This window comes from Thermobia domestica, chromosome 5 (genome assembly GCF_964235325.1).
Source record: "Thermobia domestica chromosome 5, izTheDome1.hap1.1, whole genome shotgun sequence".
In the NCBI taxonomy this organism is placed as follows: domain Eukaryota; kingdom Metazoa; phylum Arthropoda; class Insecta; order Zygentoma; family Lepismatidae; genus Thermobia; species Thermobia domestica.
Genome location: NC_137458.1, coordinates 282,106,054 through 282,122,693, shown reverse-complemented (window position 1 = coordinate 282,122,693; position 16,640 = coordinate 282,106,054). Strand labels below are relative to the sequence as shown.

The 16,640-nt window shown below is 37.5% G+C and overlaps 1 protein-coding gene across 2 annotated transcripts; it reads left to right on the top strand.

The window, feature by feature from the left end:
* The first annotated feature begins 123 nt into the window (after positions 1-123).
* On the top strand, positions 124-15,439 carry LOC145686663 (diablo IAP-binding mitochondrial protein-like). Of its 2 annotated transcripts, XR_014131632.1 has the most exons (3): positions 124-939; positions 10,644-10,797; positions 15,265-15,439. XR_014131632.1 is itself a non-coding variant. In XM_081760157.1 (2 exons), exon 1 carries the CDS (start codon positions 251-253, stop codon positions 935-937), a length of 687 nt encoding a protein of 228 aa, XP_081616283.1. In that variant the 5' UTR covers positions 124-250; the 3' UTR covers positions 938-939; positions 15,265-15,439. The 2 variants fall into 2 exon arrangements, 1 of the variants encoding a protein (XP_081616283.1); XM_081760157.1 differs by lacking the exon at positions 10,644-10,797.
* The last annotated feature ends 1,201 nt before the right edge of the window (positions 15,440-16,640 follow it).

The following is a 16,640-nucleotide window of genomic DNA, read 5'->3' as shown; positions in this document are numbered from 1 at the left end:
TCCCTATTATCCCAAACATAAATGCAGATGTTGCATTGCGTTGACGAAAATCGTTATAGATGGGACATTTGGATGAAGAGAAAACACTTCCGAGAGGAATGAACTACGAAATCTTGAAAACAAAAGACAGTCTCATGCCTTGAGTTCGAACGGGAAAAAAGTGCAAGGGATGTTTATGTTTTCTTTATGTTGTTTTAAGTGGTGTTCTCGCATAGATATAGTATAAAAACAGAGATACGATTTATTCATCATGTACCGAGTTAGTCGATATATAACTCGACTTTTGCGTAGTAGAATTTTGGTTCGCAGTGTTTTTAAATCAAAACCAGTTGGTATTTGTTCATCATGTGCGCAAATAAGGACGTCAATGCAACGAGGTCTCATATTCACTATTTTAGCTTGTGAACAAACTAATGGTGACTTAGATGAGGAACCACCAGAAAAGCATGATAATAACGAAGAAACATTAAATTATAAACAGTTAATACAGAGTGCTTGTATTGAGTCTGTTGGATCGTTGTCTCGCCTTCTTTTACAGACTGTAGAAGCAGTGTCGGATATACACACCGAGTATCGAGCATCAATGCAAAAGTTGATCAAGTTATTGTCTCAAAGTGTGCAACAAGGAAGCGCTTCATTTATGCAGGATGAAATGTGGAACAATATTGTAGAAGCTCGGTCAAAAGTTACAGACCTTAAAAATTCTTTATTAGAACTGGAAACTTATCTCTCCTATGTGGATGAATTAGTGAAACATTCTGCGCAGACATCTTTTCTTGTAGGTGCTGAAGAAGCTAGTTCGTCGTTGATGGAAGAACTTAATGTGGCTCGAACAAAATTGATAGAAGAAAAATTGTTGACTTTAAGGTTAGAAAAGGATCTTCGGAAAATGGAGCAGTATCATATTCAGAATATGAAGGAAGAAGCTTCTAAATAATGGTAATAATGAATAGGTCCGGTAGCTAGCGTCTAATACAGTTTCAGAGGGCTGTCAAAATAGATTTAGGATTTAGATTTCTGGGCTTTCGGCATCTAAGGCCATTTAGCCTTTCACGTTTTGAGGGATGATGTCCCTCGGCGAGCGCACTATCCGGGGAAAAGGAAGGAAGAAGGATTGGGGAATGAAGGATGCGGCCTAGGACCTCACCTATAAGTTAGATACAACCTCCGCATTTGCCTGGTGTTAATGAGGAAAACCTAAGAAAACTTCATTCAGGGTGGCTGGCCTGAAAAAGCGTTTTACACTTTTTCGACCGAGTGCCCCCACAGGGAAATCGAACCTGTGACCGCTCACACCAAAGGCGAGAGCGTTAGCGACTACGCTGTCAAAATAGAGTTGTAACACCTTGAAAACTAAATCTTTGAGTTTTACGTCCCAAGGTTATGCAGGTGGGCTAAAGGAGACTGTGAAAATGGTGAAATGAAGCATGTGGGAGGAGACGGGAGAACCGTGGAAAAACCCACGAACACGCTGTTTATCTACCATAAAGTCAGTTTGGCGCGAGCTGGGATCGAACCAGAGATTAACACTCTATCACTGAGCCGCCGCAGTTTATCTTGAAAATTTGTTCCTTTTTTAGGCGCAGATTTACTTCAAAAAGGGCATGAACGTACTGGCTATAAGTACAGTTTTTTTTTTTTTTTTTTTTAATTATTTTATTTTGCAGCTATGGTCGCAAACTTCCTAAAAGATGGGTTAAACGTTTTGGATATTATTGAGTTTCTTCCCCAAATCACTTGGTAGTGATTGCGGTTCGGTATTTGTAACTGCGATATAGTCATGAGTATAAATACAGTGTGGGCGTATGTAATAAAAACTACAATGCATAAAATACGAACCAACTTGTGCTAGTTGGGAACTAAAAAGCACGAATGCTCTCTAACCGAGTTAGGGCAAGAGTGCAGCAGGGTGTTCCGGGAGGAAGCGAGAGGGTGCGTCCGTATGGAGCAGGCGCGTCAGCGACGGGGGAGGTATACGCATAAACGAGGATACTGGATGAACACACACATACAATCCTTTCCTATCACTCAAAATTCATTTCGATATGGTGTGCACTGACAGTAATTACGTATTTTCACTCTCTCATTCCTTCACGAAAAATGTTTCACATCGTATTTTACCTGTAACTTTTCTATGTGATAGAACTGTCTGCTCGAGTTCACCCAATGCCTGTGTAAGAATATTCGTGACACATTCTCTCTCGTTGGTATGTGGATAGAGTACGTGCCTTTGGCGCAGGACACCCGAGCGATTCCCGGCGGGATTTCATGTAGTTCGGATCCCACGTTAAACTGTAGGTCCTCGTCTCATATAGTCTCGCTGCTGAAAGGGGCGCTTCATTCAAATCAAAAATCTTTCGTGACTCCTAGGGACAGTGAAATCTAAGTTAATAAAGGCTACCTGGTAGCTTAAGGGTAAAAATGCACTTTATTTTCAGTTTTGCTTATAATTCTCTAATTTATCTGATCTACCTTTTATCTCCACATTCGTTCATTTCCATATATTTGCTTCTGCTAGTTATCCTTTTCTTGTACCGTTTCTCGATCCACCATCTGTGCTTGTATTTCACATCTTCTTTCACAGGTAGTACACTAAACCGTTGGTGATACCATTTCTCTCAACTGTGATATAGGCTATTTATTACAATTATTTCATGCCGTATTTATTGGCTTGCACATCAGACTTTAAGATAAACAATAGTTCTGAGAGTTCCCTCATGATTATATGGATAGCGTCCGCGGGAGATACGGGTTAGATTCCCGGTGGAGCTCGTGTGGTTCGGATCTCTCATTAAGCCATAGGTCCACGTTGCATATAGTTTTGGTGTTGAAAGGGACACTAAATTCTAACCCAACCAACCTACTCTTCCAAGGAGAAAGTAGTAGTATACTTCGACATACTTTCCTTACTGAAAAAAAAAAATTCTATCGTACTCTGCGTTCATTTTGAGCTCCCTCGTGGCTAAGCGGTTAGCGTACGCGCCTTTGGCGTGGGAAACCCGCGTTCGATTCCCTGCGGGAGCTCATGTGGTTCGGATTCCACGTTAATCAGTAGGTCCACGTCTCATATAGCCTCGCTTCTGAACGGGACGCTAAACTAAAATCAACTCTGCGTTCATTTTTGCTCTCCTGTTTTTTCACTGATATTTTCCTTAGAGTTACGTCCCTCTTCATGCAGCGGAACGTCATCGTCGGGAAGGGGGTGCGGTTGAGAGAACAATTTTATTTATCGGGGGCCGCGGTGGCTCAGTGGTAGAGCGTTCACCTCTGGTGCTTGGGGTCCCGGGTTCGATCCCAGCCCCCGCCAAGTGAACTTTGTGGTAGACAAACACCGTGTGCGTGGGTTTGCTCCCACCATTTCACTCATCTCTCATCACACCGTCTCCTTTATCCTGACTGGCATAACCGTGGGACGTAAAACTCAAAGATTTCGTTTTCAACAACTTTATTTATCATTCTATTGATCGCCTTTTATTTTCATGTCCTCTGCCTGCCCTCTGAGTTCGTAATATTGCTGCAGGTGTCGGCAGGTTTTTCGTGTGGAGTCTTAAAGAAGGATAATCCGTGGATGTTTACTCTGCCTGACATGAACGTGGACTATTTAATAGAAAGGCTCCAAAATGAAAAAAAAAAAAAAAAAAAAAAAAAAGCACCACTTTTCTTAATGGTGTGGGTTGTATTTTTGTTAGTTTTGTTTTTCGCTCCTCTTTTTAATTCCCGAGCCTTGTGTTTATGTCGACGGGAATGTGATGGGGTATTTCTTCTATTATCGTTGATCACGTTGGATTCACGTTGATCTTTCGGTGAAGGATAGCTTACGGTAGTACTAGGCGAGTAGCGTTAGTTCTTCCTGCAAACACTCCAGTGTGTGAATGTGGCGGTCATACGCATTTTTCAGTTGATTATGTATTATAAGATTCTCAGCTCAATGATAAATCATTTTTAATTTCCTCGATACCTTACTTTTTCCAAAAGAAATCCAAACTACAATAGCATTAGCAGGATGTCTTTATACATAAAAATGTTGGCTTCTGGAAAAGACTTTTGATTTCATTTGATTTGATTTAAATGTGGGTTTAGCTTCTCGTTCAGCAGCAAGACTGTATGAGACGTAAACTTACAGATTAACGTGGGATGCGAACCACGTAATCTCCCGCTGGGAATCGAACCCGAGTCTTGGGGGGCGCGGTGGCTCAGTGGTAGAGTGTTCACCTCTGGTGTTTGGGGTCCCGGGTTCGATCCTAGCCCCCGCCAAGTAAACTTTGTGGTGGACAAACACTGTGCTCGTGGGTTTTCTCGGGGTTCTCCCGTTTCCTCCCACTTTCTTCATTTCACTCATCTCTCATCATCATCGTCTCCTTTAGCCTAACCGGCATAATCGTGGGACGTAAAACTTAAAGATTTCATTTCATTTTTTGAACCCGGGTCTCCAACGCCAAGGGCGCGTAGGTTAACAGCTTCGCCACGCGAGAGGTCACTATTAAAGAAAATGCTGCAATTCTATTGATTCACTACCTTGTTATTAAAGATAGGTAAAAGTACCAGTTAGCGAGTTTAAGCGTGTGAATGGATTAAAAGTAATTAACAAAGTAGTTACATACATTGCCTTGTCAGTGAGGTTAAAGTCATTAGAAAACTAACTACTGTTAGTGGAAACGATCGATAAAATGCTAACTGAGAAACTACATAAATTAGACTGCATTGAACCACTTCGGGTCACCGTCTAACGAATGTTAGCCCAGGAGTAATTTAGTGTGGGATCTGTTGAAGGCCACTGATTAAGATATTAAACTTGAACTACAGACGAACGTATTGTACAAGAAGCTTGGATTGACAGTAAGAAGTTAGCTAAACTGATTCATATTTTCAGTTTGCTTACGCTCTCAGAATTTGTGAAGGCTGGTTATTATCGTCTGAAAGCTTGATCCTGCATTCCTAATTTTCTTCGTTGTTTTAAGCGTCAGGATTTCAAGCACACCAGCACGTTGTGTAACGCGATGGCTTCTATTTTGCTAATTTTTAGAAAAGAAGTCATGGTGCCGGTCCTTGAACAACAACCAAATCCTCTTGGACAACTGTAAGAGTTGTTCTAGGTCTAGGGACTGTCCAGCCCTTCAAAGAGAAAAGCGTATCTAAGAGCTTATGGTTGTCGCAGGGCCGACTCTGTAATGTAGTCACAAAGTCATGTGCATATTTAAAGGGAACCAAACAATTATGGACGAATGAGAATGACCGAACAAAACTTACAAATATGGAGACTGCAACCCTGATTTATGCCCATGAGAGATGTAGCAACAGCATAAGTCATGTTGCTTGGTGTTACCATCTGTCCACGTGTCCTAGTTTGGCTCATTCTGGCGTTCGTCCGCCTCAGAGTGCAGACCTTTAAACTCCTACCTTTATATACAGTGTATTCATACTTTTACCGTGACTGAAAATTTTCGCTTCATATCTTTCTCGGGCAGGCGGGAGAGAAGACACTTTTCTTTTCAAGGACGAAATTGACTCAACAGTTGATTTGCATACATGGTGTTGCTCATATACGAATTATTATGCATGAAGAAAAAATACCTAATGTACTTTATTATTTCGAAATTTAGTTGTACCTGATTGCGTAACTTTTTTTTTTATTTATTTATAATTTTTTGAGCATTTGTAAAATGAATGAAAATTCTTGAACTACATTTATTTATCTCTGAAATGCTATCATTAAAGTAATAAAACAACAGATATGTTAGTGTTACACTTGTAATTCAAATAAATAATTGTAAAATACCAGTAAGTAGAGAATAATCAATCGTCAAGTCATGCAGTGTAGGTAGGTTTAAGATGGGGAATTGTAACGGAGTTCAGTGAATTCGATTCCCGGTAGACTTGCGGAATTTTACACATATTTTGCAACTTCCTCTTGATTATATGGTTAGCGAACGCGCCTTCATCAAAGAATAAGAAGGCTCGATTCCTGGTAAGAGCATATGTGATTCTGATTCTACATTAAACAATAGGTCAATGTCTTGCCGCTGAAAATGAATGGTCAAATGAATTATTCATTAGTTTTAGAAACGGTCGAACTCAAATCTATATTTTAATGTAAATGCATAATGAAAATTTTATCATCTCCCTATTTTAGAAGCTAATAAATGTTATAAATATTCGAGAAATGAAACTTGTGAAATTTTCAGTATTATTTAGTTTCATGCATTTATTTCACGTTATATTGTTAACAAGTACGTATGTATATTAATGTATATATAACCGAATATTTTTTACAGAATCGAATAAAAAAAATTAAAATGAAAGAAATAGATTGAGCAGTGTTTGCAACATTAGCCACTTTTTAATGGCTTCATTTCTTTGTTCTGAGTGCGTTGTTTAAAAATAAGTTAACTAATTGTGTACGTAAGATATATGCTGGATATACAGGGTGATTTTTGTTTTTTAAAACTCATGGATTTCATTTGGATCTAGAATTTCTAACTGAAGTTTGATTTTCATGCGGTTTGTGGCAAATGATGAAAGAAGGATGGGAGATTTATGGGACTATGTTTACTGCTTTAAATTCATTCCGGGTAATATTGGCCACGCCTCAAGAAAAACAGCAAATATTCACCAGTGTACCGTACAATTGGAATGAAGTTTTGGATTTTTGAAGCGGAATTGCAGAATACAATTTAAATGTTAGTAAGAATACAAATTAAGTGTTAGTAGTAACGCCCTTAAACATAAAAATTATTTCTTGGGTGACGGAGAGATTTCTAAGGCGACCTAAGGAGTCGATAACTGACATTTTCCATAACACCCGCCTGATTGCGGTGTCCGATGCTTCCTTGTCTCACTTAGAAGTGATTCTGTTTCTTCCAACTTATTCACTAGCAACAATGAATTGATTGTGTTCATGCCTGGGGCAGAACGTGAGGCAAATTTGGTTCTAAATCTCCTTTGTGTAGCAACAACAGATTCCATTCTCCAAAGACTTCTAACGATAAACACACGTTGCTCCAAAGAGTACACCATTCTCACTGTGTCCTGATCACAGTATACAATAGCACACAACTGTACAGCACAACAATTCCCGATAAAATGGCCCAGTTTCCTGTGTGTTACCTTCTAACGGAGAAGACTCAAACCTCCGCACCGCACCGCATCTCATTCCTATTGTAAGGTACACTAGTGAATATTTGCTGTTTTTCTTGAGGCATGGCTAATATTATCCAGGATGAATTTAAACCAACAAACATAGTCCCATAAATTTCCCATCCTTCCTTAATCATTTGCCACAAATTGCATGAAAATCGGAAAATCCATGAGCCTTGTTTTTTAAAAATCATCCTGTATTATTATGTAATAACGAATTCTTTTTTCCGTAATATTTGTTCCTCACATCAAAATTTAAAATATGCTTTCAGAGTAGTGAAAAAACACTAGACCCCCCCCCCCTAAAAGCCGGAAGAAAAGAGGGTTGAAGTCGGTTTCAAAGCCACTACTGATGTGACTTCCCTTTTGCAGAACTCGGGAGCTGCCACTGAGTTGTCCAACAAGACTTCCACTGCTGATGCTCATAAGAGAGAACATTCCGATGTCTCTTTCCGTTCCGTTTGCTTCTGTTTCCACTATTGCTTGGAAATATGTAGCTGCCCACACATTTGACGTTTCCACGCAAAATGTGATTCCTGAACTTAAAAAACCCTCAACCGAAAACCCCAATTTTCACTTTATCTACTAAAACTTCCAAAACGCCTCGTGTTCGTAGCAGTGGTCTCAGGCTGATGTCACTGCACCGTCATTCAGCAAATATTACTGGCATCAAGTTTAGCCTGCATATTCGACATCCTCTTAACGACCCTATCATCTCTGAGAAGAAACGTCATTACTATGTGAAGATCTGCGTAGGAAATTAATTCAAGCCTTTGCCCGTAGGAAGATCGACCGCTAGTTCAATTGAAATTTTGGATCACAAGGAAAGGGTTTTCTTAAACGTTACCAACAATGGCGCTTCTGGAGTGAAATCTTAACGTTTCAATGTTTACAGGAAACTCATTTTTAGCCAACGCACTTATCTGTTTTATCATACTACACGATGTATTTAATTACTTTCATTCTCGGTGCATTAGCATAAACTCGTATTTGCAAACAGTTGAAGTGCGAGCTTTCTTCCCTCGACCAGTCACTATTTTTTCGACCAGTCACCATGACTACATTCCTCATGCTGAATGAAGCCTCTTCTGCAGCCAATCTACACCAATGTTATCGATTGTCGCGGGAATATGAAATGTGCCATCGCCTATAAGTGTCCATTTGAACTGACGATCGTGGCTGGCAAGTGACGAAATTCCTTAAGAATGGAATTCTCGTCCTTAATGATGGGAGCCCCAATCACTTGTATACAGAAGGTACCTCTTCTTGTCCATTGACCTCTCTCTGTATACTGTTATTTTTGCGACTTCCTTCACATGTAGAGTGCAATCGGATCTCTGTGCCACTAATCATTTTTCAGTGATCACTAATCCGCCTTGTGATGATTGATCAACCTTTCGGGAGCTAAGTGAGTTCCATACTCCCGTGATCCGATCTCCGTAGCTATTTCACCCAACGGGTGCGCTCTTACCAGGCCAACAAAAATAAATTCCGTTCTATGCAAACTTTGGTAGTTGGCAGACTACATCGCTTAGAAACCTCCGAGATGAAGTGACCCTGACTCATTTGCGTATCGGACGCTTTAATCTTACACATTCTTATTTAGTGCGTGGAGCTACTGTGCATATTGTGAAGACTATATCATTCCACTGAGTATTCGGCACATTGCAGTAGAATACTGAGACCTCAAGAGAATCTATAGAATTGCCGAAAAGTCTTAATCAGGTTTTGGGGGATAATGCATTTTTAAGTGACCACATTCTCACCTTTATTCCTGAAATTACAATGGTTAACCTTTTCTAAGGTTTTTCTTTTTAGAGTTTTGTTTTGTGTTATTATTATTGGTATTTTAGAATTATTTTTCTGTTACATATCTTTTATTTTGTTTTTCATACTTTAATTATTTCATGGGATAAAACTTGGGTTCGATTCTCAGCGGTAGATCCTACGTTAAGCTGTAGGTCCACTCTCATATAGCCTCGCTGCTGAAAGGGACACTAAACTGAAATCAACTCAACTCAGTTTAATTCTTTCATCGACTTTTGTTTGACTTTTTTTTTTTTTTAATCTCAACATTTATAGAACTTAATATAAAATGCTCTTTTCTTTAGAATTTTTGAATTTTTATTGTGAGTGGGACAAATGGCTAGCTGCTGACGTCCTTATTAAATTTTTATCGTATCAATCAATTCCTTAAGAGATGTGCGGTTATTATCACTGAGACAATACTATTTCTTTTTTATATAACTCATTCTACCTATAAGTTTTCTAAATTTTGGCAGTCCTCTTCTCAGTTGATACGAAATTTGTATATAGAATTAAATACATACTATATGCACATTAACCAGATAAAAAATTAATACTATTTAAATTGAATCAAAGGCCTGTTTTCATTAATTAGACAAAAGATATAGCTTTGCCAATTCATTCAAATGATTTCGTAAGGGGACACGGTAGATCAGTGATAGAGTAGGGTAATCAGATTCTGACAAGCGAAAAGTAGGACAGATGATTGTATATGATAGTTACTGCGTCCGCAATACGCATCTCCTTATTTCTTTTAACGTTAACCTTAAACTAATCATTCGTTTGTGTTAAAAAGTAAGCACTGAACGAAAGTGTTGAAAGAATTCAACACAACTCCAAATGCTTTGAAGAATGACAAAGTGGTTTATTTTTATGAACATACAGTGAAACTTCGTGTAGAGCTAAAGACTTTTTTTTTTTTTTATGGGATTATTTTAAGGAGTGAGGGAAAATGTAGGCCGGCACGAGGGATCTACGTAACTTGGTTAGCATCACGGTCGTAAATTGAAAAAGAAACCTTTCCTAACGTACCGATATCTCAACAAGCTCTTCTCAGTAAAAACAATGATTTTCAATACAATGGCTTGTTGATTGTTCTCCCTCCCTAATCTTTTGAGGAGTGTTAAAAATCACAGCGGTTCATCATTCAGGAAAAAAGTGCCTGTGATTCAAAATATTGTGAATAAAGAATGAAACATAAAATATAGCAATTAAGTTAATTAAGGACATTTTAAAAAAGAAGGACGTTTCTTGATTTTGTTAGGTGACTTCGCAACACACAGGACAGCTCTTTCAAAAACAGTACTGTACTGCGAAAATCATCGTATGATAGAATGCTCACTTCTGATGCAAGGATCGCTGATTCGATCCAGGCTGTGAGAATTTGTGATGGACAGCATCGTGTCCATGGGTTTTCTCACAGTCTTCCCGCATTCGCATTCCAATAATTAAATTCATAATCGTTCACATTCATTAAGCCTAATGGGCATAAATGTGGATATAAAACTAGAAATTTCATTCCATTTTCAAATTTTTCGTTAGAATCCATAAATATTGAAATTATTTAAAAAATATTAATTATTATAATACTGAAATGATTATATAAGTAATTTAAGAGTTGAATGCTTTTTTATAAACAAATGGAACTAAACTGATGCACAATTACAAATGCTAACTTAAGACTAACGTATTTTTATTTGCAGATGAATTGTTTAGTTTGATATTAATATACCATAACGATTGATGCCATAAGATGTGATTAGGAGTTTACAGTTCAAGAAAACATCGATATTGAGAAAAATGGATGTTTCTATTGAAAATATTTGTGCAATAATGAAATAATAGACATATACCAAGGTTAGTCCAAGTTATTATTATTATTATTATTATTATTATTATTATTATAACTAAATTGTATCTAATTTATCTGATTTTAATGAAACACGCCATGGTCCTTCCTCTAAGCTTAGGAAATAAACAGGCACGTTTGCGGGAGAGATTCTAAAGCTTTAGAGGGATCCAGGTTCTATATGAGGGGAAATTATATTAAAATTTGTCAAGTTGTAACTAACTTAAAATGTACATATGTTTTACGTACATTTAACAAACGTACGACAAATAATAAATTATGTACAACAAATAATAAATTACGTAAATTGAATATTTAATATAGGGCTGTTAGGAAATATGTCCTTACAAATGTTAAAAACAAAATTCTACTTAAAATAAAAACGAATATTTATTATTTTTTCGTAACTACCAATCTGGCTGATTATAAACTTGTCAGATGATAATTCAGAAGATATACTCCATGTTCTTCTTTGTACACATGAGAACCTTATTGTTGCTACTACTATAAAAAACTGGGTGTCTAGCAGTCGGGAAAATCGGGAAAGTCAGGAATTTGTCTTAAATTTAAAAAATGGTCGGGAATTCGGGGATTTGTCTGGAATTTGCGAAAAAATGTCGGGAAAAATGGAATTAAATTCCACATGTTGGAAATGATGCTAACGCTTGTCAGAGCGACTCCGATAAACCTCGCGTTCCTAAATGCATCGCGATGTAGTACGTTTACATCTTTTTTTTTTATATATATTTTCTACGTAGAAGCGGTCACATGGTACGCGTTGCATCTCGTACATCGTGGATTTTCTGCGATTTATGTGAAGCGCGCGGTTTGTCTCCTGCAGTGGTGCTGGAGGAAGAAGAGTGGTGAGTGAGTGGTTGGCAACAGTGTTTGCTGACAGCAGAAAGGTTTTTGCGTTTCAAGAGTAACGGGTGGTTAATTGGGCCAACTGTAACAGTTTCAGAATAGTAGCTAGAAATTTGAACGACAAGTTGCTCTATGCAAAATTATCGTTTTTTCAATCTCTTGCTGAGGACTGTGAGCCTTTCCTGACTGAATATCAGTCAGACACTCCTATGACTCCATTTTTGCATGGTAGGCTTACTCAGTTATTGAAAGTATTGATGTCTCGCTTCGTTAAAAAGAAATAATGGACAGGAAGAGTATCAATGCTATTGATGTTATGGAGAAAAGTGAAAACTTATATATTAATTTAATTCGTATCAAGGAAATTGACCTTGGGTATGCAACTAGGTCAGCACTGAGGAGATGTACAGAAGTTAGTGAAAAGGAAATGGTGTGTTTCCGAAAGCAAGTACGTGAATGTTATCAATATTTGAGTGTCCAAGCTGCAGGAGAGGTCCCCGCTAAAATATTCCCTTACAAAAGTATTGACGTTTCTTAATCCCTTAACCGTTGGTCATTCACAGGAAGAAGCTGTTAAAGAAATGAGAGCAACGTTCGAAATTTTAGTGCAGAGTAATATTGTCTCAGCGTCTGATCCAGAAAAGACAGACAGAGAATACAATGCTCTAGTAGATCAGACACATGTGCGGGAGAAAATGGAGTCGTACAAAAGAAATGAACACAGACTTGATGACTTCTGGATGAGTGTGTTACCACCAAATGATGTATATTTGTGCAAAATAGTAAAGATATGCCTAATTCTTTCCCATGGTAATGCAGCATTAGAAAGGGGTTTTTCGGTAAACAGGGAAATAGTAGTTGAAAATTTGTCACAGGATTCTTTAGTGGCGCAGCGTGTAGTGTATGATGCTGTCAATGAGGCTGGTGGCATACAAGCCCTTCCTATCCCAAAGCAGATGATTCTATCAATGAGAAACGCATACGCGAGATTCAAGGAAGCCGAAGAACACCCCAGAAAAGTGATGTCAGAAAAAGATCGCAGCGCCGCTGAAAAAGGAAGAGCAGAACAGAGACGAAAGGAACTTGAAGCAAAGAAACAGAAAATCGTAAAACAGTTGTCAGAACAGGTTGCTACCATAGAGGAGGAGATCAAAAAATTGCATGATTAGATTGTTTCATTGCACATATGAAGGAGACATTCTATGATCAGGTTAGAACTTGTACACTTTTTCATTACATTCAACCTTTCCTAATTTTACGAAAACATTTTTTTTAGAATGAGTCGGGAAAAATTTGGAAATGGTCGGGAAAAGTCTGGAAAAAGTCGGGAAATTGCTGAGAGAAATTTGCTAGACACCATGAATCTCTCATAATTGAAAATACACTGTAGAATTATTGTGAAATAACTCCCAAAATGCGAGGTCATTATTTAGCTAAATACAGAAATAAAATCGTTTAGTAGTTAGATTAATCTTTATTCACAGCAAATTATATATGGACATTTTAAGAGAAAAAGAAAGTGTACAATGAACTTGTAGTGACGACTGATCTGGATTAATTTACACTTTTTTTTTTATTATACAGAGCAAAATTTATTATATTTTATGGCATAAAAGCACTAGGTACAGGGCGTAGCATATACACACACATTTTAACACACAGTTTCACAGCAAATATTGGAAATGTCCCCCATAAGCCTCCAAACATGCTTGCACACGTTTCTTCTTGTTCTCAAATACTCTCACAAGTTGTTCATGTGGAATGCTATGAGCAAAATCTCGAATAGCTGTTTCGAGTTCTTGTAGCATGTGGGGGTTCCCTTTATAAACAGAATTCTTTGCATAACCCCAGAAGTAAAAATCCGGAGGAGACAAGTCAGGAGACCGAGGTGACCACAATCCCTTTGAAATTATTCGATCTCCAAAAACCTCTTGCAGTAATCTCATGGATTTGCAAGCTGTATGTGCTGTAGCGCCATCTTGTATCCAAGCATTACGAATCGTCTTCCGTTAGTTCACCCATGAACTGGTAAATAATTTCACAATAACGAGTTGAATCTATTGTTTGTCTGAAAAATATTGGGCCGACTATTCTTCTTCTGGATATTGCAATCCACACCCCTACCTTCTGGTCATGCAGAGGAAATTCATGTATGACATGTGGGTTTTCTGCACACCACAAACGTGAGTTCTGGGCATTGACGTAACCTGATAAATGGAACCGGGCCTCATCAGTAAAAAAAAAAAAAAAAAAAAAAAAAAAAAAAAAAAAAAAAAAAAAAAAAAAAAAAAAAAATCCAAAACATCGTCAGACTTGTCCACAACAAACCGTGTAAACCATTCACAATACTGCACTCGTTTTACACTGTCTGGAGGAAGTAACTGCTGCACCGCTCTCACCTTATACGGGATAAGACGCAGTTTCTTACGAACCGCCTTTTGTGCCGTACCAATACTTATTGCTTCTTCCTGGGCAAGTTTTCGAAGTGGTTTATGGGGGTTACGTTGCATTGCATCCGATATGTGTAGCATTTTTTCTTCATCGAGCACTGACGGTCTACCACTTCGATCATAGTCCATTACCGTTCCAATGTCTAAATTTATCAATCAGTGCCCTTACAGTGTGACGATTCGGAACAGGTGTATCCGGAAACCTAGCTGCAAACTTATCTTTGACTGTCTGTTTGTACTCACTTTGTTCACGGAACACATGTTCAACCAGGAATATTCGTTGTTCCAAAGTTAACACCATTGTTTCAGAGACCGCTAACTAGATGCAGCAATCACTTCAACGTCACTTTGCTGACTGGAATCTAAGAAAGGAACTTCACGCAAGGCGATAATATAACAATGTTGCAAACCTTCGCATAAAATTTTATTTCATGTGACTTTGAATGCGACTTTGACTTACCATGATTCAGGTGTATAGAGACTTTTTGAACGCTCTGTAGTTGTCGCTGTAATCAGTTTTCAATAGTTATGTAATTCTCGAATTTTAAATAAAATAAGATTTCACATTTTCAGTGAAGGTTGTGAATGAGAAACCTCCTGGTTGGGAAAAATATTTAAGTTATTTGAGTTGAGTTACTTTTTACATTAAATATAGCCCTGGAAGTTTCTAAATTGTGACTTGGAAAACCTGGAAAAGTCAGGGAATTTGTGCTCACGTTATAAGTGGGAACCCTGCGTAAGAGGTTTTGTGTTTTAAAGGTTGCGAGGAGAAAATGAAGAAGCCCTAAAGTAATTTATCGTGTAAACATTGTTAGTATATTAAGTATTATATAATGAGATACATTTTCCATTAAATTTTGGTGCTTCTGTTTCTAGATAATTGAGATGTACATTTGGAATTACTACTATTACTGTAGTTCTTTATAACAATGCATTTAATAATGCATGACAATAATTTAAGTTGAAGGCCAATAACTAACAGTAATTCTTGAAAACCATCGTGACAGGAGAGAGCAGATAATGCAAATGTTAATGCTTTTTGAAGATCAAATACTCAGTCTAAATTAAATTAACCTGTCTTGAGTTTCAAACTCTTTCCTGACTATATAGGTTATGTCGCCATTACTTTATTTTCATCCTTCTTTTCTTTGTCTTTTTTAGGTCGTGGTGTAACTGTTGAGAGAATTATGACTTCCAATTTCAAAAAGTTCTTACACAAAAGTTTAAATATAAATATTTTCTATGTATGTGTATACAAATAGTAGGGAATGTGTACAGTTATTTTGTATATGTTTCAATGTGTGTAATTTTAAATAAAATAATATTATGCAACAAATTGGAAATTTTAATCTTCCGTCGCATTTCACCGACCCTTTTAGACTTCCAAACAATGCCGTACAAAAGTGTTTAAGTCTTATAGAACGACTTTATACTTCCGTCTGTTGGCAGCTATCAGAGCAAAAGCGGTAAGAGATATCGAAATGCAATTTTTTTGCAATCGATTCAGCGCCCTAAGGATAGGTTTCATCTTCTCTGTTAATTTTCCATTCAAACTGGAAGTGGTTCAAATTAGTCACTTCCGGTTTCAGAATTTGTCGCCATTGAACGAAAACGGTAACAGATAGCGAGAAGCGATTGTTTGCAAACGATTCAGGGTCTTAAGGTAACGTGTTATGACAATCTCCAACCCACTACCAAGACCAGAAGTGGTTCAAATTTCATATTCCAGTTACAACACTGATTTCCAGAGCAAAACGATATGAGATATCGAGATGCGGTTTTCTGCAATCAATTCACCGTCATAAGATCTTTTTCCATCTTCATAACCCTCTATTCGAACCGGAAGTGGTTCAAATTATTCAGTTACAACGCTTATCGCCATAGAACGGAATGCATAATTTAATGTTTAAAAAGACAAAGGTATCTTATCGTAATATTTCTATATTAAATCTTTTAGCACAAACTGTTTCAGGGTTTGTCTCCCACTTCTTCGGTGTGTATTCTTCAACTATGCTGCTAAACTTGACATAATGGAGGTATTTTCCAGTCTGGAAAAATGCTATAACTCGAATAAAATGTACTGTTCTGTGCTAACATTTTAGCATTTTTGTTCTACATACCTTGTAGCATGGAATGAACTTACGTAAGATTTCATTTTAGAAAATATTCTGTTCGAATTATCGAGTTTCTTTTGTTTTTCGTCTCCATCATGCCATCAGTTTAGCAGCAAAGCGGAATAATACGTACTGGAAAAGCGAGGAGAGAAACTCTGAAACAGTTTGGATTAAATACAGAGATATTAAGATGTCTGTTTTTCTAAAAATATTTTTGTAGTGTTTCCCTAGTAAATTCGTTTCTTCTTATTCCTTAATGCTTCTTTTAACCACCAAGGCTACACAAAAAAGGCTCAAGGTAGGTAGTTTAAGGGCCAAACTTAAAAGGAAATTAGATGTGAGATATTATTTAAACTAACGCCGTTTGATTGATTATTGATCCCCATTATAGTGGTAAAATCATTGCAGGAATTTATGTGATGT

Excerpts from the sequence above, each read along its gene's own strand:
- LOC145686663 (XM_081760157.1), top strand. The coding sequence starts at position 251 with ATGTACCGAGTTAGTCGATATATAACTCGACTTTTGCGTAGTAGAATT.